Source organism: Pagrus pagrus (assembly GCF_965226575.1).
Source record: "Pagrus pagrus genome assembly, chromosome: 4".
Lineage (NCBI taxonomy): Eukaryota > Metazoa > Chordata > Actinopteri > Spariformes > Sparidae > Pagrus > Pagrus pagrus.
In genome coordinates this window covers 27,083,548-27,107,942 of record NC_140188.1, presented here as the reverse complement: position 1 = coordinate 27,107,942, position 24,395 = coordinate 27,083,548, and the positions used below count along the sequence as shown (strand labels likewise).

Sequence of the window (24,395 nt, the reverse complement as noted above, 5' to 3'; positions counted from 1 at the left end):
AATATATTACATCATTATTATTACTTCATATGTTAGAGTAAAGTAGTTTAAAGCCTTCTGTGGCTCCAGGAATCGGCATGTGTTCTGATAAATATCCCCCAGTGATGTCACTCAGTGGCTAAGTTGCATTATGGGTAATGAAAAGGAAGAAGAATGCATGGCCCTTAAGGAAAGCAGCATTTTATTGCTGAAGTCATTCATATTACCACTGAATCAAAAGCACTGTAATGGTCCTGTATGTGTTAAGAAGATGCCTTTTTTTTATTGAACCCTTTCAGAAACCCTCAGATAATCTCATATATGCATGGCTGTTGTTTATTCTGGTTGCAAATATTACTAAGCAGGATTTATTTAATTGAGTCTAATGGAGACAATAAAATCACTTCCTGTGGTTCTGTAGTGCAAAAGCACTTCTGTGAAACTCTGATTCTTCTTCTCCCCCCAGCTCTTATGGAAGCAGGCTCAGTCTTTCCCACTGTTTCCCTCCCTGGGCGAGATGGAGAGCCACATGTTCGAGTGTGTCAACCAGGCAGCGGTGCACGAAGAACTGGAGGACGAGACTCGCAGGCTGTGCGACGTTCGCCCTTTCCTGCCGGTCCTCAAGCTGGTGACGCGCAACTGCGGCCGAGCGGAGCGCCTGCTGGACTCCAAAATCGGCGTGCTCATTGGCAAGGGTAAGACAGCATCCCTTCTGAGACTTCCCCTCAAGTTAAAGTTATCATGCAAGCTCTTACACACATTACTACCCCCCAGATTGATCCGTTTACTGTCCCTGTTTGACATTCCCAATAAAGAAAAGCACTTAGAGTTGGTAAGTGGGACAGTAAATCTTTCCCCCTGCACAACAAGCCTTAAGCACCTCCTTCACTACACTCAGTAGCTCTCCTACTCAGCAACTTTCGCCCCAGCCGTCAGAGCCGAGGCCCATCTGCAGCTGGCCTCTATCAGTGACCCTGCTGTCTGTTAGAGAAGCGTGAGGATTGACTGGACGTGTTCCCGACATGTCTTCCATCACCTGTCACTTTGTGTTATCTCTGGTGAAGATTAGGCCTTTTAGAGGAGCAGATGGGATTGATCAGTCCAGTAGAAAAGCAAAGTCCTCTGAGGCGATTAAACATCTGTTGACAGAATATTTATCAATGCATAAGAGGGAAAAAAAACGTTTTTACTTGACCGAAAAGATCCAAAGATAGACTCGTATATCTATATCATACTGTATATCCTAGCAGTACAGTGCTTAATATAGCTGCAACAATGAATCGATTAGTTAACAGATAGAAAATGAATCTTCAGCTACTTCTATAACTGAAACATCGTTTGTTATTTTTCAGACGAAAATCACAAAAATTGTTTCTTTTCTTTATCATATATGAATATCTCTTTAGTCTTTGACTGCACAGCACTATATGTGTTAAATTTTATTTGATGTAGTCACCAAAATAGATATAAACACTCAATAACAATGAACCAGCTATAAGTGAAGTTGCACACAAACACACACATTCGACCCTCTTCTGACAGTGATATTGAGGATTATGGATGTCCTCAGAACACAGCAGACCTCTTCAGAGGCAAAGAGGGAGAGAAGGGGCTCTGAGTCTAATTGAAGGAGACTCAGACGATATTGATATTCTCCCCTCCTGGCTCCACTTTGGTCTGACATGATCTTTTTAAAGGCTTTTGTCAGAGTAAAGTGGTGTTTTCAAAAGGAACCCCACAGGCTCTTCTGGATAGTCCCCACACACTCGCACACCCCTCGAACCTCATGCAACGCACAGTAACAAACTATTACACACTCACATGGCCAACCATGTTTTTTCCCTGCAGAAACGGTCACACAAACCTGCTTGCACACCCACACAATGCAGCTAATGTGGTCCAGAGCCCTCCTTTGAATGCTGAGGGTCATATGAATGTTAAACGGCTTTAAATGTCAACATGTTGTTTTCATTACCAAGAGAGTATTGTGTAGCAGCCCTTTGATAAAAACACAAAGACAAAAGCTCAACAGGGAGCACAGAGATAAAGAATGATCAGCCAAACAGCGGTATATACCTCTGGCATTTGGTACTTGTATGAATATTCGAAGGCTCTGCTTTAATCCCATGAGACACTGCTGTTTGTAATCCTTCTTACACATTCATTAGTACTAGGTGCACATGCATGGCATCAAGTGTTGCACAGGTGTTTATGCATTTTTAATGAAAGTTAAAGCATGTTAGTTTTATATATACAGCTACCCACTCAACAGCTCTTTGAACTTCATGAGGTTCGTGCTGAGCTCACATTGAAAAACACTGATTTACAGGGTTCCCATGGGTCCTTGAAATACTTGAAAGTTTCTGAATATGAGGGGGAAAATCAAGGCCTTGAAAGAACAATAGACAAATAGACATGGATCATTGAAAGCCAACACACTGTCCTCTCCTCCTCACTTACAATCAGGAACATTTTCTGACAACGTTTACGTGCAAGTGTTTTGTTCTGATTCTGCTTTGAGGCAAACCTGTAACAATGCCCTTTCCTTCCCACCGCTAGGTCTCCATGAACTTGATGGCATAAATGATCAGGAGGTGAAGGACTTTCGCAGTAAGATGTTTCGTATGAGTGAAGAAAGGATGCAAAGAGTCCAGATGATGACATACACAGAGTGGCTGCAGGCCTGCTTCTCCCCACAGCTGGAGCCCACAGCAGGAACAGCCATCGCAGATGGCCTCAATGACCGGCCAGCTGACCTCAAAGTCATCATCCACTTCGACCAGTCTCAGGTAAGAGTTCTTAGTCCAGTGTGACAAATGCTGCAAAGTAAGGGACGGGACATACGAGTATTTTTCTCTTTTCAGTCCAGGGTTTTATTGTAGATTGCAGTAATGTGGACAGATCCATTCTGAATTGGAAACGTTCTAAATAATGGTAGAGAACATAAATAAAAATGAAATAACTAATGTATTTCACAATATTTGTTCTTAGACCTTCTCTTAGGGCTCAGGGTTATAATTATTTGAGGTTTTAACCAATTGCCTTCCCATAAATTGTTCAAACACAATAAATGAATGATTGTTTTATGACTGCTTTGTAAATTGAATAAATATTACTGTAATAGATACTTCAGGTCATTAAACATAATAGGTGTAATATTACGGTAAGTGGCACTTGGATAGATTGCATTATGATGAGAGATACTTGTAATTCTTGGTAGAGAGCTAGCAGTTATGAAGAATAATGGCTAATTTATGTACTTATCTCTATTCACGTTATCATTTTTCTAATTGAAGAGGAAACAAAAAACTCCTTTGATGGACCCATTAGCCAAACCCATATTGTGCTGCCTGCACAACAACTCTGCATGCACAATGAGCTCAGAATAACAGTGTGACTTACTGCACCACTACAGCACACAAAACCAACTTGTTTGAGTAGCAAAAGTAGCCATGTGACTCCACCAGCGCAGGCACATGCACTGTAGCTCAGCCTCTTTTACTGCTCACAGTTGGCAGCTCCTCAGTGGTCACGTGACTGAGCCCAACTAGTGAGTCATGTGACAACTACTAAGTGGGTCAAAACCATCAGCGAAATTATGCCATCCTCCCGGACACACACGCACATTAGCAGGGCAGCTCAGGGGACCCAAACCCTGATTAAAATGAAACCTCTCCCTCTCCTTCTCTGAACTCCCTGACTGTCTCCTTCCATCTGTCTTAGTCTCTCCCTCTGTCTTTTTCTCTTTGCCTCCGTTATAGAAATAATGTTAGTTAATAATAAAACAGATGGTCGGGTCCCTCCAGACCTGTGTATATCAGCTTTGATAAACATCACAGACACACACACATGCACATACACAAAGGCAGGCCATCTGTGCCACTGCGCTCAGGTGGACATTGGCAGGAAGTCTTATTATGGAGGTCAGACACAATGAGCCACATTATAGACAGGAAGTGGGGTGATGTAGTGTAATGTTCTAAAGTGAATATGACCAAGGTTCAGTGTGAGCCCTGCTTTTAGTGATGTCATTAGGGTCATAGGGTTTTCCCCACTGCATTATCTAACTTCTAAATACTGTACAAACAGTTGAGAGAAATGGGCAAAAATGCTAAAATCCCTTCAGGAAACATCTCTGCTGCTGAATTTGTAGTTCCACAATGCAGTCAAGATTTTTATTTTGTTATTAATTATTAATGGATGGCATTTTTAATCAACCTCCAGGAAATTATAATTTCATCTCAGGTATCAGGTCATCTCCATGCTATAAATAGAACGAATCGGCGAGCCCCAGTGCAGCACATTAGATGGCAATGTGTGGACGACCCGCTTGCATAATCACGCAGTTTAGTGCACAGTCTGCTGCAGCATTAGTTCATTCAGCCACAAATACACACATGTCCAAGTGATCACTTGTATATGAACACTGTGTGTGTGCGCCTGTGTGAGAATTGAGATGCTTTTTGAGCTGTATGAGGTGTGAGCGTCCAGTCTATCTGGCAATTTATGTTAAAGCCTGTCTGTTACATCTATCAGTCTCATATTCTCACTGTCCTTTTCTCTACTTATGTCATCTAGACTTCATATCGACAGGGCACCAACACTCTGGTGTCGTCTCCCTACAACAGACACATGTTTGAATGAAAGTTGTGTTGAGAAACAATTTTCTACTTTATTTTTGACTTTTGACAACAATGTCTAGAAAACCAGGACCAACTTTTTCAGTTCTCAGCTGCTCCAACTTTCGAATAAACTAAGACCAAGACATTTGCCAGTGGTGGATCAAGACTATTGTATAAATATGGACAAGCATTATTGATTATTCAATATTATTATAGTAAGTTTGACCATCTGTGACTGACCTGCAGTTTACATTTTGTGCTCATCACCAGGCGATTAATGAAATAATCTTGATTAATCTCTTAATCTACATTTTTTGCCATTGTAACTAGGCTGTAATGATTAAATGCAGCTTTTGATTATGCTAGCGAGCTAGTGCAGTATTCACAGTACTTCATATGTAATGTCTAATATGTAAAATCTGTAGCTTGGGGACACTGCCTAACATCGTCAATCCAACTAACCATGCTGCTATCAATTTCAGCAGGCAGACACTGCTTGTCACCACATTAACCGTGGTGCTGCTAGATGGCGGAACACACAAATCTTTTCTTTTTTTTTACGTGTTTTTAGTAAAAAATAGTTTTCATGAAGTTATCCATTTGAGCACTAGTGAACACTCAAATCCATCTCTCTGTCTCTGTTTTCCTGTCTTGGCTTGCAGGACTCAGCCAGTGTGAAGGTGCCATCATCCTGCACCCCCATGGAGCTGATGGAGCTGGCTGTGAGGAAGTGGCTGACCACCCACGCGCCGGAGGAGGAGACGTGGAGGGGTCAGTATGTACTGCGGGTCAGCCACTGTCTGGAGTTCCTCTGTGGAGACCAACCTCTGATTCAGTACAAGGTCAGTGGACACACTGTAACTAGGTCAGGTGGCTATCAGTGATTGATGGACCTTTCTGAATATATACAGCATGGTTAGTGATCGTTCTAGTGTGACACTGGTGTGACAGTAATCCCAAAGCCTGTTTTATGACTGCTTTGTAAGAGTTCAAGCAGCTGATGGCTCAACAATAATCTTCCTGGTTGCGGTGCACATGGTGGATTGTATGTTTACAGTATGCATGTTTATGTGTAAATTGTTTTCAACTGTTTCATAAACATTCAGGCAGCTAACATTATGGCCAAATGTGCACACAAAACGCATCCTTCAGTCAGCTCATGCCAGATGCTGGCACTAACTTTGTTCAACTCACTGTAACTGGAGCAACGGAACTGAGGAAAGCTTGTACAGTAGTCTCATCCATCCCTCAGACATTAAATATCTGCTCGATGTTTATTGTTTTTTATTTTCTAGACAGAGTTATTTATTTTTTAAAAACGTGCACAATAATGAACATTTTAAATGTATTAGTCATGTGGCCAGTTGCAGATGGGAGTGGGATTGAGAAGAGCACAATAGACAAAGAATTCACAGAGCATTAAAAGTAGCATGGTTGCATTTTTCTGCAGGAAGCACAGTATTATGGAAGGGTCATAGCAGGTGAAGCATACATTAGCATGCTGGCACGTGACTGTTATAAGCAGAGAGATGTGAACATCAGTAACATTAGTTTGACAAAAGAAGAACAGTTACTGTCACTAATCTGGTTGTTTGTGATCGAGGAGAGAATGAATGACCTCGATGGAATAACATATTTCACAGTGTGTTCTTTCTTTAAGATGCTTTCACTGTTTGCTTTTTGTATTGTACAAGGTTACTGTTGTATTTCTGTGAAAGTAAAATGTTTTGAATCAGGAGGCCTTTTTATCAGACATTTATCGTGAAATTAAATATTTTTCCAAAGTAGCTAAATGTGTAGGTATCTCAAGTTCAGTAAGCTTAGTGTTGTTTTTTAACATGAGTTTGAAGTCATTTATTACACCAAAGCATTTGAAATTGGATGGTTTCCTGTCTGTGTGCGCTCTTGTATGTTAATTTGATCAAGTGTGCTGACAAGCTGTGCATAAATTTCACACGCTTGTTTACTTTTCTGTCCTAAAAGTAATTGACCTGATTCTTTCTAAAAAGCAGTTCCACTTCCATTTCTAATAAATAGCAATGTTTTCACAGTTCAACTTTAACATACAGCTAACATATAAAAAAGGGATCTAGCTTTTTTTGTGTTTGACACATTAGATATGCACACAGCAACAGATTTCCTGTCCTGTCTTGTTTGCAGTACATCCGCACATGCATGCAAGCCAAGGAGCCTCCACACCTAACTCTGGTCCACACCAGCAACGTCAAGGCCATGTTTGATAAGGATATCTCTGCCATCGGAGCTGTGGTCTCTCGCAAGTCCTCCAATCCACCTTTACCGCTACCTCCCAAGAGAAGGATTCCCACGGTTAGTCCAGTAAAGTGTGTGTGTGTCTGTATAAATGACTGTACTTCTCACCTCTGTGTTGCAATGCTTTTATCTGTTTAATATCTGCTGCTGTTTTCAGGGGAACTTACTAAGGCGCTTTACTAACAGCCACATATGCAGTTCAACTGATTGTTTTGACTTTTGACTTGATTAATGTGGAAACTGTGCATGCAAATTTGATTGGTGATATTTGGCATCACTAGGACTCAAACCGAGGCTGTAATAAAGATTTTTTTCATGTACCCAAAGATAACAACCACCCAATATCCGCCAGTGTGTCCTGAATATTGTTCTTGGTTCACCAAAATAGTAAAAGCTCCACAGTTTGATTGATCCACCTGCGCTGAGCGAGGCAGGTGTGGAAGTTTACTGAGTAAACATGCACTTGGCAGCTGCCACCTGTCTTTTATGAGGCAGTGTACTGAGTGTGTCGGAGCAAGCGTGCACTGCCCTGCCAGCATTTGCCACGTTGTCAGAAAATCTCACTGGCTCCTCACTGATGCTGCCACCAGGTGCGCAGTGACATCACCCCTGGATGTGTGCATCCACATTTTAAATGTCAGGTTGAATTTAATTGGCCTTCGTTAGCGAGTCTCCCAGGGGTTTTACTGGCTGATGTCAAGTTGACTTTTGATGCCTGGTGAATGTGTGGTTTGGAAAGTCTGTAAATATAACCGTTGTGAATCATCTTATGAAACTTTACCACATTATTTTTATCACTTATAATCATAAGAGCATTAAAACAGCTATAACTATGTTACCGTTCCCACCTTTTGACGAAACATTTTTGTTGTTTACAGTAAAAACAGCCGTCAATACCTCACTTCCACATGTTTACTGTAAATAATATAATATTAATTCCAGTGATATTATAAATAATATTACTGAAAATAACTGAGTGTTGCAATCAGTGTTGTGGTCGGTGAGGCTGACAAGCACATAGGTGTATAATTTAATAAATGCATGCTTCTCCATGTGCCCCATGAAGCCCTGAATAAATGGAAATAGTGTCCAGATAGTTGGTTAGGGCTGCAACTAATAATATATTGTAGAATATCCAACAATTGTGAAAGATATTTGTTTTACTTTTCTGGAGACTAAGACATCTGAGTCTTAAAGATTCAGAGAATGTCAAGCACTTTTAGTAAACATTATTTTTTGGGATTTTGCTTTTGGGAAACATTAAAAGTTGTGTTGAGTTTGCTGCTTGCTCAAAAATCAGCTGCCTGCTAATAGATTAACTGGCATTAAGAAACGAGATCAGGTTTTACTAATTCTCGTTTCTCTGTAGTCTACACCTATTGATCTTAGAACAGATTTGAACATTTTACGGGTAACTTAAAAAGCCAGGTTGGGACTTGCTCCATGTTATATCTCAGACTTTCTGTTGCCCTCAGTTTCTGTGATCCTCTCCCTCCCTCTATGATGTTAAGACACAAAGATAAAAGGTCCTCTGCTTTTATGATTTTTTTGAGAAGTAACTGCTTCAACAGCCTTTTTGCCCAGCTACTTACCTACCCATGATACAAAGTTTTCATTACTTAAATAGCTGTAAAAACTGATGGCAGGGATGTCACAAGTCAGTAGCTCATGAATGTGTCAGCGCAAAACCTGATGTAACACATCAGATAAACATCTGTCACTGCCTTCGGTGAATGTCATCTTATTTGCTGATAGGCCAATAGCAATCAACAAGGCAAATGTTTAGCTAATACATCAGTGCATCCCTGTCTGTTACTTTATTGTACTGTATGGGCTATGCAAATATATTGTATAGCAGTGCAGCTCAGTGCAGGGAGATTGGAGACACAGAGGCAGACAGAGATTCTTGTCGGACTAAGTTTACCATAGCAGTGTTGTTGTCTGTGACAGGAAGTGAGATATATTTTCGGGAAAGGAGCCTGTTATTGGATGCTCTGCTATAGTGTGGAAGCAGACCTGACTGATAATTTGGTCAAAACAAAGCAAGAGAAGGGAACAGAGGGACAGGGTGTCCGTGGTGCTACAGTACAAGGAGGTCTTGTAATAGTAGAGTCAGACACAAATATAGTCTATTATCTGACAAGAAGCTAATTACACACACCATCACACTCCGTTATTTAAACACACCAACACATACAGTACATCCACCCACAAAGACAAAGGCAGTAAACAGCAGGAAGTGCGCTAGTTAGTCATGTTCAGAGACTCTAGGTGTCATGTGATGCTGTTTTTCCTGCTGACTGCTGACCCTCGCAAATCCACTTGGCTTGACATCAGACTGACCTGCCTGACCCCTCACATTGTTTGTGTTTTTCTGTGTGTGTGTGTCTGTGCAGGGAACTGGTGGGTGTATGTGTGCAGGGAACTGGTGGGTGTGAAGAAGCAGGGTGTGGAAGTACATATTTTGACAGCTCATTATGCTAATACTGCTCACTCATTGCAAGTCTCTCTTTCTCCTCTCACTTTCCCTCTGCAGCAAGTACAGACGTGTGTGTGGGACGTGTCTATCCCGTTTAAGATAGTCCTAGTGAAAGGCAGCAAGGTGAACGCAGAGGAGACTGCCAAGGTAAACTCCTGCTTTGTCCACATCCATAAAACACGCAATTTCCTGTTAATATGTCACCGCAAGCACAGTCGGTTTCACATTTAAGGTTTTTATAACAGCTTTGGCTTGAATATGAGGCTTGAACACTTCAGATTATCATGTTGATCTCTGTTTGTTTTCATGAAGCTGAGCTAAGAAAACAAGTTGGCATTAAAGGATACATTTTGCGATATTTTTTTTTTATATTTATATACATATTTAGGAAAGCCCATAAACACCCAACAGTGATTGGGTCTTATTAACAAATATGGTTTTGTTGCCACAGCCTGATATACAGTATCTTATTTCTCTGTGCAATAGAGCTCCATTGTTCTCCAAAAACTATTAAAAACAGTGTGAGTCACACTGTCACACTGGCTGACATGTTCCTTTATTACACACACACTGTAGTTTATTTTAAGTCGATCCTTCAAACAGTGTTCTGCACCAAATGGGGATTAGTATTTTCCAACAAAGGCACTCCTGTTTGAGTAACGTTCGTGAAAAGCTAGAGCTTTTTTAAACTGAAACTGTAATTTTGTGAACCGTTTTTAAAAATTTTGCATCATCAGTAGGACTGAATGTGTATTCATAATCAACTGTTGTTTTTGGTATGTTCATGGCATTTGTTGGAAATATGAAAAAGTTCAGAGAACATCAGACAAATCATGCACCTTTAATATCTTATTAAAGGTTGGAGCAGGCTGGCTTTTTAAATAAATAAATTCAAAGATAAGTATGATATTAATATCCTTGCCAACCGCTTCTACCCACACAGGTACAGGTGAGGGCAGGGCTCTTCCATGGCACTGAGCTTCTGTGCAAGCCGGCGGTGAGCAGTGAGAGCAGCGGACGCTCAGACCACACGTGGAAAGACAGCACGCTGGAGTTTGACATCTCCGTCTCTGACCTGCCGCGCATGACCCGCCTCTGCTTTGCTATCTATGCCGTCATGGATAAGGTCAAGAAGCAGAAGTCCACCAAAAATGCTCACATCAACAAATACCAGACCATCCGCAAAGCAGGGAAAGTGGTAAGAGAAGGCTTGTACACAAACCCACACCGTCTGCAGTTTGCAGTGGTTTTAATAAGGTAACACATATACTAAACTAAATACTATACGCTTTAACTAATAATTCATTTCACTATGTTTGACCTGTGTGATCCAGCACTACCCCATAGCTTGGGTCAACACCATGGTGTTTGACTACAAAGGCCAGCTGAAGACCGGAGACATCATCCTTCACTGCTGGTCTTCCTTTCCTGGTATGCACCCTCTATATCTATGAATGCAGTTGAACTAGGGTTAAATGAGCTTTACCATTGCTGCACTTAATGCACGTATGTCGTTTCATGTGTGTCTGTGTGTCTCAATCAGATGAACTTGAAGAGATGCTGAATCCCATAGGAACCATTCAGACCAACCCGTACACTGAGAACGCTACAGCACTGCACATCCACTTCCCAGAGTACTCGCCACATCCCATCATCTTTCCTCCCTTTGACAAGGTAAGACAGCCTTCAGTCATTACACTCAGTCTCACTCATAGAAACATACCTGTGGGCCAATAAATGTGTAATGCACACAACAAACATGTCAAGACAGTGCCATACTCGGACTATATTTGAACTTAGTTGACAGGATTAAACCTCTGTGGCGAAGACTCGAGTGCAGTTGAATTTGTCATTGCAGTGGCTAAGTGCTCTTCATGATGGTACCAAGTGATAATGATCAAGTGGTGGCTGTTAGCACGAGAGGATCAAGATTTGCTCGGCCTGCCTAATGTGTGTGTTCACTCAAACTGTGCTCACTTACTGTTTTGCAGATACTGGAAAAAGCTGCAGAGATCGCCGGAGCAAGTGACTGCGCAAACATGGTGAGCTCATGTACAGTGAAGATAATTGTGTGAACATGCCCAAATGCATTCAGAATACAAACAAGACAAACCAGGTAAAGATAAAGTGACGTATTTGTCTCAAGTTGGCCTGTAACAAATGGACATGCTGCATCATTGCTCTCTGTCTCTCCCCCCTCACGCACACTTCTAACACACACACACACACACCACATGTACATCGGCCTGTACAGCTTGTTGCCTTGGAAACCCATTGTTATCACTTCGTCAGGGTGTAGCAGCAAAAATATTTCAAGCCCCTTCAAAACTGGAGACGCTAATCAGATTATTTGTACGTTTTCCTGTCTCACCGCCCCGCGACTAAAACCCAGCTCCTGGGCGTGTTACAGCCACTTACGTAATCCTGTGTTCATGTTGAGGGCATGCCTGAACACACCCCTTTAATGTGAGATGTGTGTATGTGAAACCTTAGATTAGCACCAACTACAATTTTGTGTCTATTTTTCACTGTATGTCAAGTTGTTTACACTCTGTTCATTGATCCACGTAGTTCCTCACATATTATTTCTCTATAATCAAAGTTGTAATAATATAAATGTTATTACTCATAACATTTATATTATTGGCTGATTAAAGAATATGTGTCCCCTTTGAATCAGACAATTTACAACCTGTTCTGAGACTATTCAGTGTTGGTCCTTGGTTTGTTCAATGTGTTGAATTGCATTCAAGGCAGTTCATTAGAACTTGTTGAAGCACTCCTGCCATCTTGTGGTTCTTCACAGTCACTGCTGCTACTCATCATCATCGTCTCATTTCCTGCCACATCCTGGCCGCTTCCAGTTTTCCTTCATCAGTGCTCCTTCATCCTCTCATTCTTTCTTACCTCTGTATCTTCTTTATCTTCTCTTTGCCAAACTGCCCGCCCAACTGACCTTTCTTCCTTCCTCGTCATTTCTCTCAGGGTCGTGGTGGCAAGAAGTTCCACATAGAGCTGAAGGAGATCATGGAGCGTGATGCACTCTCTCAGCTGTGTGAAAACGAGAAGGATTTGATCTGGACACTACGCTATGACTGTAGAGAAAATTTCCCTCAGTCGCTGCCCAAGCTGCTACTCTCCGTCAAGTGGAGCAAACATGAGGACATGGCCCAGGTTAGACAGCGTATCCACTGTTTAAATATTTAAGTTCAGTCAGTTCTTTACAGTCTACAGTTTGGGGACACCACAGATAAATGCAAGTAAAAGTAGTTTTACCAATTCAACATCTATAGAAGCTATTAAAAAAACAGACTTGGTTCAAAACTGTGTACTTTTAAAAAAATATATTTAATTTAATTTCCCTCAAAGGATTATAAAGCATGCCTCCTCCCTCTTCTTCTTCTACTTCTTCAGATGTGATGTTAAAGTTGAATTTACAGAAAACTAGCCTCACTATCAGATTTGAATGAATCTGCCTTGGAATAAAAAATATTATAAATATATGTTAATGAAATGAACTTGCACTCTGAAAGCTTAATACAACTAGAATTGGGTTCAGTAATAAACAAACTTCTCTACATAGATGGTGTTACATAACACTGCATGTTACTTATTGAGAGACACTGCTGTTCGCTTCAGCCTGTACTGTGTTTGAGCAGCAGAGACTGATTGATCACAGTACACATGAAACAAACACCTGTGACATAGGCCTGGGCGATAAACCGAAAATGTACCGATACCGAAATTTACGACGATAACCGACGTCATTTTGCCCATGTCGGTATGTTCGGTGTGTAAAAAAAAAAAAAAAAAAGTCGTTTTTGTCTTGTTTGGCTGTGTGTGTGTAGGTAGGCTACCGGTATATTCATGTGTAACTGTTGCCAAAATGCAACCTCGGCTTATTTTGTGAATGAACACGAGTCAAACCTTTGTTAAAAGCATAATTACGACGAAAAAGCCACTTTTAAGATTCACCGTAGTTTCGTTTCCAGGTCAAACTCATTTACAATGGAGGTGCACGGGTCAACTTTTCTGTAGCATCAAAATCGCTATTTTTAAAACACTAAGAAGACTCGACACAACATGAAACTTTGCTCGTAGTATCACCAGGGTCTCTACACATGAACACGAGCACTGAGAACATCGTTTGTGGACACAAAGTTTGCTAAAAAGAAGGTTTTTGAACAAGTCACGTTAGCTTAGCCGTCCTGCCAGTCGAGATGCGTCGATCCCCGATGTAACATGGAGCTTTCTCCTTCGGGGATCGACGCATCGCGACTGGCAGGACTGCTACTGCTAATGCTAACGTGAGTTGTTTAAAAACCTTCTTTTTAGCAAACTTCGTGTCCACAAACGATGTTCTCAATGCTCGTGTTCAGGTGTAGGGACCCTGGTGATACTACGAGCAAAGTTTCATGTTGTGTCGAGTCTTCTTAGTGTTTTAAAAATAGCGATTTTGATGCTACAGAAAAGTTGACCCGTGCACCTCCATTGTAAATGAGTTTGACCTGGAAACGAAACTACGGTGAATCTTAAAAGTGGCTTTTTCAGTTCTGGAGGAAACATTGTTACATGCCTCAGATCCTGCCTGAAACCTGAAATGGTAAACATGCTAGTGTTTCTTAGCAGAACCTGGAGTAAACACTAGTGTGTAGAGTAGAGTGATCACATGCAACCATGAGTCAGATTCACATCTACAACACTAGTCTGAGTAAACAGGTCAGGATACCAAGTCTGCTGCTCCTTTTTGAAGTGCCCTGTTCAAGCCCCTCTTATTCTTAATCATCAGTGCTCTTATTTGTTTAAAAGAGTTTAAAGTTGTCACCTGTCACATGGCAGTGTTATTTGCAATAGTGTTTTATTGACATTTTTGTTCATTACATTATTTATTATTTGTTTACAAGTGACACTACCTTTTTTTTAGGCGTCGGGGTGGGGTGGGGGGGGTGGGGGGATTGTACTTATCGTTCATTTATCATTATCGAGGTGAGTTGCTCAATATATCGTGATATTGATTTGAGGCCATATCGCCCAGCCCTACTGTGACAGTCAGTTTACTTATGAGCGGCGACAAGTGCAAGATAGAGGGCCAGCTAAACATAAAGTGTTCATTTCAAACCTGAACAACTTACATTTATTTACAAAAAAGAAAATCTTGATCACAATTGTCGATCCTGTAAGACTAACTGTGCAGTCATGTGGTTTCTAATAAACATTTTATTCACCGAGCTACACTAGGACTATATTTATGTATGTAACTCTGATTAAACTTCTGCGTATACGTTTCTGAGTATCTGTCTGTGTGGGTCTCAGCTCCAGGCACTGCTTCAGATCTGGCCCAAACTGTGTCCCAGAGATGCTCTGGAGCTTCTGGACTTCAACTACCCTGACCAGTATGTCAGAGAATACGCTGTGGGCTGTCTGCGTGATATGAGGTAAACATATGTATCCACCCACACACACAGTTTTATATAATACAGTAGCCTTCCCTGTTTTACTTGTCTTTTCAAGCCTCTACATTCATATCATCATCCACTGCAATCCATCAGACTTTGCTACATTCCCCCTGTTTCTTGCTGTCAGGGGATAGTGCTGCTATGTGTTGTTCCTTCTCCTATAGAGAGACAAAGGCACATCACCCTTTGAAATCAAGCTAATGGTTTTAAAATGAAAGAAATGTAAAAGCTAGAAAAATCTCCTCTCATGCTTCTCTCTCTCTTTTTCCTCTCTCCCTTCACCAGTAATGAGGAGCTGGCGCAGTACTTGCTACAGTTGGTGCAAGTGTTGCGTTATGAGCCTTACTACGACTGCGCCCTCACCCACTTCCTGCTGGAGCGTGCACAGGGCAACCGCAAGATAGGACACTTCCTCTTCTGGCACCTAAGGTGTGTATGGAAACGTGGTCTGTGTGTACATAGAAAGAAAGGGAAGGCGGCTGTTTGTGAAATCAGTTGAGTCTCAAGTTCATTCTCTTCTCTGCTGCCCTCTATAGGTCAGAGATCCACATGCCAGCTGTTTCAGTCCAGTTCTCCCTCATCCTGGAGGCCTACTGTAGAGGCAGCATCCCTCATATTGAGGTTTTAAAGAAACAGGTATGTGTCACATAACAAACAAATACACATCCTAGACTAACGTGTAAGACTCCGGGACGCCTCAATTCATTTTCAATTTCTAAGTGGCATTATCAACAGGTGAAGTCTGAAATGCCTCTGGACATAATTGGATAGACCTACAACCAATCAGAGCAGCAAGTCACGATGGTGCTTTGTCCATTTTCAAGCAGAAAAAAAGGGCAGCCTGGCCACAAAATTTCTCAAATTACAGCATAACAAGCAAGACAAGAAATAGGCAATGCAGTAAAATACTCTTGATTCATATTTGATCAGCACTGAAACACATTGATCTGAGCTCTTTGAGTCTGGTGTGTTTCACTGGACAGACCTGCTGACTAGACCAACTGTATAGAGCTACAACCAATCTGCACCAGTGACACTCCTCTGTCATTGTATCAAACCTGCCCCATGTTAGTTAAAAGGTGGTTATGGCCAGTCACAAACCAGGTCAAAGGGAAATCTGTCTAAATGGGAAGGTGGTGAGACATCAGAGCAAATGATACATGACATAGCTGTGCTTCGGACTATTACTCTACTAGTACTTAAAAACCAGAACAGCTGTAGTCTATTGTTGATCCCCAGTAGGACTCGATCTATGGTATTTTTAGCCCGTCACAGTGACAGCAGCGTCACCCTCCTGCCCTCTAACCTTTGCCCTCCACACTGTTGATTCTGACAGTTCCTCCTGTGGACGCATCCTCCTACTTCCTCATCAGCAAAGTCATTTATCTGGTCACCTTCCTGTTTGGAAGAGCATGCACACTGCTGACATAGTCTGCTTAAGGAGGGATATAACAGGGATTATTAAAAAAAAATGAATTAATGTTGTCTGTACCAGGTGGAGGCCCTGAGTAAGCTAAAGTCAGTGAATGAGCTCATCAAGCTGGGAACCATCAAGAACGCTCGGAGTAAGACCAAGGAGGCAATGTTGACTAAGGAGGCCATGATGACTTGTCTGAGGCAGAGCGGCTACTCAGAGACTCTGTCAGACCTGTACTCCCCTCTAAACCCCAATGTCCTGCTGTCTGGCATCAAGTAAGAGAACACTATTCTGATCACTGGTCCAAGCTTCAGATCAGATTGTACTTTTTCTCTTCTGTTTCACAATGAAATTCACCGTCTCTCTCTCCTCCTGCCGTCAGCGTGGAGAAGTGTCGGTACATGGACTCTAAGATGAAGCCACTCTGGATTGTTTACAACAACAAGCTCCTGGGGGGAGACACGCTGGGAATCATCTTCAAGAATGGAGATGGTAGGTGGAATCAAAGAACGGGGGGACGGAGGTGTGGGATGAAAGAGAAAAGATGTTGGGAGGGAGGAGAAGTGGAGATACTTTGAGGTCATGATGGTCAGGGATACAAATCACTTTCCACCTTTAAGTAATGTTTTGCTTTTCAAAGCACATTTTTTCAGAATTTAGAAACATGTCCCTTTTCTTCCTCACCTATTCCCTTTCCACAGACCTAAGACAAGACATGTTGACCCTCCAGATTTTGAGGTTAATGGATCGCCTATGGAAGGAGGCTAGTCTGGACCTCAGGTGAGTTTTTTTGGCTTTGTATCTGTACGTGTGTGTGTGTGTGTGTGTGTGTGTGTGTGTGTGTGTGTGTGTGTGTGTGTGTGTGTGTGTGTGTGTGTGTGTGTGTGTGTGTGTGTGTGTGTGTGTGTGTGTGTGTGTGTGTGTGTGTGTGTGTGTGTGTGTGTGTGTTAAACGATCAGCCTTTGTCGAGCTTGTTTGTTCCTGCTCTCCGCAGGGAAGGGGAAGCTTTGGTGGGGTGCAGCAGAGGAGGGGAGACACTAAATTACCCCATGCTAGTTTGACCTCCAACCCTCTTACACCCTCGACATTCATCCACACACTCACACACACAATAACTGCATTACATCCTAATCAAATCCACACTTTCGCACTTTTACAAACCCCTTTTCTCCCTTCGTCATACACTGACACATCTGGAGCTGAGCAGTGGAGGGGGTTGTTTTGACAGTTGAGCTTTAGGACGGTGCTTCGGATTACAGGGACAGAGGTTCAGAGTTCAAACACAGTGATGGGACATTGTGAATGAAAGGAGGGACAATGTAATTAAACCACTATGATGTGTTGGATGTGAGTTTGTTCTGTGGTTTCTTGCTGATAGATTTTACCACACGTACCCGTACTTGTTGGCTTGCTGTAGTCAATTTTTTTAGTTATTTAAACTCAACACCCACCAAGTTGAGGAGGAAATGACTTAAAGGCATTTGGTCTCCATTAAATCTCTGTCAGACTGAAAATGAAATCTGGAAGTATAGTGTGTTTTGAGCTCATGGCTGTCTGATATGTAAGACGTTGGGGGTCACTATGTCCAGGTCATGAAATTCTGCATCCTGTAAAATGAAGACCTACTGCCATCTTGTGGGCAGAAAGAAGAAGATAAAGTGCATGACTTAGAAAACGTATCATCATCTGGCTGATCTGCGTGCCATCACGTAACCGCCATATGTTCTTCACCAAATGTTCCCATCTGTCCTGTCTCAACTCGGTGTAAACAGTAGGATACTGATACTGTCTGACGGAGGAAATTGCACCCAGGGGAGTGGATATGAATGTACTTGCAAATAGCCCACTGCCTAATAGCTTAATCTCATGAATACACAACAGTGGAAATGAATCTACAGCAGCACACACAATGCTGTGCATACACTGCCTGTTCGAATGACCCAAAGCAGACTTTTCCTTCATGTTGCAAAGACTTTTCTGAGTCATGTTATTAAGTGTATTCATTTGTATATTGAAATAAATGTGACAAAAATCAGACACTGTTACTAATACATCTGATCTGATAGTTAATACAGAACGTATATGCAGAGTATTTCAAGCGTAAACCAAATCAGAAATGGGGCATTCATAAAAAGCTAGTGGTTATATTTCAAGGCTTACTGATTGTGAAAAATATATTAACAAGTGTTCATGCGGAAAAAAAGGCCTGATTATGTGTTCTGCATTAGGGCAATATATCACTTATATATTCTATTGTTACGATGATATGAGATCATTTATTGTCATTGATTTTGGATGTTGTTATATTGTGGTATGCCATAAGTGTTGTCTTTTCCTAGTTTTAAAGGCTGCATTACAGTAAAGTGATGCCATTTTCTGAACTTACCAACCTGTTCTGCTTCTTCTGGTACTTGCCTTTTCCCTCTTAGTCATTATATCCACATTACTAATGAATATTTATCAAAGATGTCATGTTAATATTTTTTGAAAGTACCAACAGTCATACCATACTGTTCAAAAATACTGGTCAAAAATATGGTGACAGTTTGTCGCCCAGACCTATCATTTCTGAAGTGCTTTTGGTGTGATTTCAAAATATCAAGATATGAATCTTAATATTATTTGAAGCAATATCGCCCAGCCCAGGATGGATATATTCACAATGATATGATTAAGCTTGTTTCTTCTCTTCCTGTACATGTCATGCAGAATTGTACCGTATGGTTGCCTAGCGACAGGCGACCGGGCAGGGCTGATCGAGGTAGTCTCATCAGCCGACACGATTGCCAACATCCAGCTGACCAGCAGCAACGTGGCAGCAGCCGCCGCCTTCAACAAGGATGCTCTGCTCAACTGGCTCAAAGAGAGAAACTCTGGGTAAGATGCTGCCTGCTGATTACATGAGTGCAATAAGTGCACCACTGAGGCGCCATTGGAAGAGAATAAGAGTGTATCATGTGTATATTTTGTATTGACAGGGACGCTCTTGATCGAGCCATCGAGGAGTTCACTCTGTCATGTGCAGGCTACTGTGTAGCCACCTACGTCCTGGGCATCGGAGACCGCCACAGCGACAACATCATGGTCCGCAGCACCGGACAGGTAGGACAGACTGTTGGTTTTCTTCGTATGAATTATCCAGTCTCTAATTCTTTTACGGTGTTCACATATTGGCCTTCTTGTTTGTCAGCTCTTCCACATAGACTTTGGCCACATCCTGGGCAACTTCAAGTCCAAGTTTGGCATCAAGAGAGAGCGTGTACCTTTCATCCTCACACACGACTTCATCCATGTCATACAGCAAGGCAAGACGGGATACACTGAGAAGTTTGGCAGGTTTGTTCCATTTAGTTTATCCTTTTTTCTTCAGCCAGTGTTGTTTAACATTTGTTGGGAGAGTGGAGAAAGAGGGCTCAATAACTTTATGGGATGAAAGAGTATAAATACCAAATGAGGGTGGACCGCCTGAGGAAAGACATGACTTTCAGAGGCACAAGATGTATGCATGGACATAGAGGATCACAATCAAACCTCAGCTTACGCAAGTTTGTCCGTGCAGTACCCTCCTCCACCAGCAGCCGGCAGTAGCAGCTCAGGCACTGATGAACATCAAGTTTTACTGAGGAGAAATGTTCTCTGATAAAATTTGCATAAAAACAAGTCAAGACCTGACTTTAGAAAGCAAAACCTGCCCTTTTATAGTCAAGTCTCCCTGGATCCATAAATTAAATCTTTGATGATGTTGCATTTTTTTTCTACAAAAGGTGTGTCATTTGAAACAGCACTGTGTAATGCCGACTGCTGCCTCAAGTGAAAATGTACCAAGTGAAACATTCTGCTAAATTCTGATATTGCTTTATTTAATAACTATATACTACATTACTCAGATGTTCAAAAAACACAATATTTTATTCGTACTGTAGATTTTCTCAAACCACTTTTTACTACATTTGTAGGTTATTATTCCCGGATACAGATGACAAGCTTAAATATATCATCACTGAACATGATGAGTCTGGAAATGTACAGACCACAGCGTCTGTCTGTTACTATCAGTGAGATATCAGCGGTGGAACAGGTCATGTTGTGAAAGTGGAAATACCCGTGTTACAGTAATCTGTGTTATTATGACCTACATTTTTAAATGTACCACAGGAAGGTAAGCATGTGGAGACAGGTCCTCCTGTGTACCATGAACCGTTTCTATAGCTGAAGTTACTACAGCTCATAAGTAATCTAAATAAACGTATGATGCTCTCATGTGTGGTGAAGTAGTCGAGAACATCACAGTAGCCTTGACAAAGCCATGCCACACTGAGTTTGAGATGGTGTGAGAGTGTTGGATTGTTAGCAGCATGTGACCGTGAAATAACCACTAATGGTCTGAAGCAAGTGCAAGTCTTTACATTATTAATTGCACTGACTAAATGGCTTTATATATCAAACTCAGTATGAACATGTGACATTAAAGCTGCTTATCCAACAACTAAGCTCCACAGCTGGATGTTAGTGGCATCTCCTGCCCTGATATGAGACCATGAGCTAGACAGTGATCAATCCTCAAGTATGTTTATCCGTCAAAAGAGAAGTACAGTTGTGGTGCATTGCTGCGTCAGCGGTGGTATGCGTGGGTTCAAGAAAGAGTTCATCTAGTATCGGATAAGAAGGTGAAGACGTATACAAATCATGTTGTGAAGCGGAAATACCAGGGTGGAAGTATGCCCTCTATAGGAAGGCTGATAGTATATTCAAAACATATTCCTTTGTACCTGGGTATTGAGGTAAATGTCTACATTTGATTTTCAGCACTCAATAGATTACTTAAACATCACAACAACTGAGCTGTCTATAGAGGACCATATTTAACTAGCATACACATTTTAATTACTTAGGTTTCGTAGCTTCCAAAGTCAGTGGTTGTAATGACGACTCTGAAACCACCTCATTTGCTGACACAAAGGCAGAATGCAGTAAGTCACATGATGGTTGGCCTAAAACGTAAAGGAAGTGTTTGTCGCCCACGATAAACAGTGTGCCCGAAACCTCATTTTTTTCAGCCATAGATCTGCAGATATGTATAAAGAAATATTCTAACATGTTCGCTAGCAGCCAGACCCCTCTGGACCCCTCTGGACTCCGTACATCAGCAACAACACACGGGGGGTTAAGAACATGACACAACATAAATCAAAACACTTACAAGGAATGCTGAAGGAGGCCAGTAACATCTTGGATGTTGTCTACTTTCCATATAAAAGGCCTCATAAGAGAACATCATGTCTATCACTATGAACTTCAGTATTTAAAATTCAGAAATGATGAACTGTGTATGTGTGTGTCTATGTTGCTCTTGTAGTTTCCGTCAGTACTGTGAGGAAGCCTATCTAATATTGAGGAAGAATGGGAACCTATTCATCACACTGTTTGCCCTCATGCTGACTGCTGGACTGCCTGAGCTCACCTCAGTCAAAGACATCCAGTACTTAAAGGTAACACACGGGCACACCAGCGGGTTTTATACATGTGCAAAATGAGTGTCAATGTGTTGCCTGGGAGAAACTGTATATTTACATAGTTCAGATTGAGTAGATTATTGAATTATATTATTTTATTATTCGTTAGCTGCAATTTTAAACACATTCCGTGCCCATTTCATTCATTTCCTCTACACTTGTCAATTCATCTGCCCTCTCGACTAATCCTCCTCATTTGCTTCAAACCCTCCCTCCTCAGGACTCTCTGGCTCTGGGTAAAACCGACGACGAGGCTCTGAAACAGTTCCGCCAGAAGTTCGACGAGGCCCTGAGAGAGAGCTGGACAACCAAAGTCAACTGGATGGCCCATAATGTGGCCAAAGACAACCGCTCCTAGAGCAGCTCAGACCCCTCAAAGGCCAGGGGTCAGGGACCACGAGGACACAGTGGAGGAGTGTGTGAGTTGCGCAGGAGGGCAAAGGTGTTCCAAGGAGATGGGGTGAAAGCCAACCTGGTTTAAAGAAGGGAATCTAGCAGAATATCCCAACCATGAGCAGATTCACCCCCACTTACTGTACACACAGAGTAAACCTACTCTCCTACGAAACTGTTCAGTTAGCCTGCACCCTTACTTCCTGTATCCCTCCTCGCCTTGCATCACTCCAGCATGGTGCCTCCTGAAAATCCAAATTCACGGTCTTCTGACATTTCTGTGGAATCATGGTGGGCTAAGTCGTTGCGAGTTTTGCACAGGCACATCAGCTGATGGAGCACACAGCCAAAGGAAGGGAAGTGAAGCACCTACTCTGCCCACACTCTCCCTACGGAGTGGGCTGACAACAACAGTCGTGTATTGGAGTGGTTGAATTTCGTCAGATGGACTTGAAACTCGGCTTGTATGGACTCTGAAGGGGGACATGGTATGACCACACCCCTGAACTGTTTTGAGTACAGCTGAGATAACAGATGGGTGTGGAAGCGCAGAAAGGAAAGGACAAAAACGTCTGACCCCCATGTCTTAAAACAATGTGCACAACGCCCACAGGAAGTGCATCTTAACTGTCTCGCTCCCGCCGCTCCAAGTGTGCCTCAAAACTGCGGGAAGATTGTATTTTTTATGAGTTTTCTTTTTCTGTTGCCATTCAAAAATTTATCATGAGACGTCTATGTGCCAGACTACTTTACTAGTCCACAGAGAAAACTTGTACTAGGGAAATAATGATGAAAGAGAAGGATTGATTAGATAAAAAGATGCCCTGAGCCCTCTGGTCCGCTGTTTGAATCTCACTTCATTTTAACCATTGAACACCGGTATGCTTTCAGAAAGATATATATGAGAACTTTTAAATAGTCTTTAAATTAACTAAACACTTTATTTTGAGTTTCTTTTATTTTTGAAATGACAATGTGCATTGTTTCTTTCAAAATTGTCAAATCAAGAGCATTATTGGACAAAGTTTTATCAGCTGTGAGTTATCACTAGTCAACTTGTCTGAAAGCCTAAAAGGAGGTGAGCCTTTAAAAGCGCCATCCCACTCATGCTAGCAACCATGATAAATAAACTCACTGAGGAATAACTGATGCTTTTAACATGTTAGGACCAAAACAAAAAGCAACATGTAGTCGTTCTGTTGTTCATACTGTGTTTTTAATTATCTGTCTCTGAACTGAATGTGAAAATATGTGCCGCTCTCTTTTTAAGTGTATTTGTTTTTATACGAGCAGGTGTGGGCGGAGTTTGGGGCCTGTGTGGGCAGGGTCTATCAGTAGGGACATTACACTGCGATGCAAAGCTACTTCCTTGTTTTTGACATAAGGTGCTCCTCAGCATCTGCATCTCTGTTTGATTTTCGTGCAATATCCGAGTATATGAACCATATCCTATTATATAAAACCTTAGGCCTGGGCCTAAGCCTATAATGGTTTCTCTCTGTCGGTTTATGTGTGATGCAGCTGTATTTCGCACCACTAGCCTTCAAAAGTCTCAGACACTGGATATTGTCAAATGTACAGGCTTTTATTGTTTTGCTGGTTTTTGTTTTCATAGGAGTTTTATTAAAGTTATTTTCCAACGCGCTGCATTTCTGCCTGTAGTCTGTTTTTTTTAATTCTAGACGTGGGTTGTGTGGCTGCACCCACTCACAGCAGCACCATGGATATTTTCTCAGTTGGGAGATCTTCCTGATTCTTGTTCAGAAATATATTCCAAGCTATTTTTACCTGTTTTATGTGCAGCAGAAAATAAAAAAAGGAGTCTCATTGACAAATAGAAGGCAGTCATATAAATTCATATGCTCTGCTTTTCATACATTGAAAGATGTGTGCAAAATAGTTGAGGGGTATAAGTTTAAATTCCCTGCTTCACAGCGAAGATGAGAACGTATGGTATGGTTTTAATCTCACAGGAGGCAAATCTTAAAGTATAAAAGCCTCACTAAATAATGCTGTATCTGCACATACTGACCTCGTATTCAAGGTCACACCTCAGTGTTAGGGGATGCACAATACTAAACAAGTGAGAACACACAGGACTTATTTGAAGATGTTAGATTCGACCAAGGGCAAAAAATACTGTTCCTAACCCTGACACACATACGAGAAAATAAAACAGACGCTCGCTCACAGTTTGAAAACTCTCCAGTCAAAACACCACCATTACGCTTTCAAGCAACTGGACCCACTGCACGTAGTCATTTT

General features: G+C 41.7%; 1 protein-coding gene across 3 annotated transcripts in view; it reads left to right on the top strand.

The window, feature by feature from the left end:
- pik3cb (phosphatidylinositol-4,5-bisphosphate 3-kinase, catalytic subunit beta) overlaps positions 1–23,779 on the top strand; it is a 69,038-nt gene extending 45,259 nt beyond the window's left edge. For all 3 annotated transcript variants that reach the window (XM_084352086.1, XM_084352087.1, XM_084352088.1), the window contains 21 exons: positions 446–674; positions 2,539–2,768; positions 5,264–5,443; positions 6,762–6,929; positions 9,409–9,498; positions 10,295–10,549; positions 10,686–10,782; positions 10,895–11,025; positions 11,343–11,393; positions 12,337–12,525; positions 14,665–14,786; positions 15,093–15,236; positions 15,344–15,443; positions 16,303–16,499; positions 16,607–16,716; positions 16,926–17,004; positions 18,934–19,101; positions 19,203–19,326; positions 19,415–19,560; positions 21,581–21,713; positions 21,958–23,779. In XM_084352086.1, the coding sequence (XP_084208212.1) occupies positions 446–674; positions 2,539–2,768; positions 5,264–5,443; positions 6,762–6,929; positions 9,409–9,498; positions 10,295–10,549; positions 10,686–10,782; positions 10,895–11,025; positions 11,343–11,393; positions 12,337–12,525; positions 14,665–14,786; positions 15,093–15,236; positions 15,344–15,443; positions 16,303–16,499; positions 16,607–16,716; positions 16,926–17,004; positions 18,934–19,101; positions 19,203–19,326; positions 19,415–19,560; positions 21,581–21,713; positions 21,958–22,095 (3,081 nt within the window). In that variant the 3' untranslated portion in view covers positions 22,096–23,779. The remainder of the gene's footprint in view (positions 1–445; positions 675–2,538; positions 2,769–5,263; positions 5,444–6,761; positions 6,930–9,408; positions 9,499–10,294; positions 10,550–10,685; positions 10,783–10,894; positions 11,026–11,342; positions 11,394–12,336; positions 12,526–14,664; positions 14,787–15,092; positions 15,237–15,343; positions 15,444–16,302; positions 16,500–16,606; positions 16,717–16,925; positions 17,005–18,933; positions 19,102–19,202; positions 19,327–19,414; positions 19,561–21,580; positions 21,714–21,957) is intronic.
- Positions 23,780–24,395: the final 616 nt, after the last annotated feature.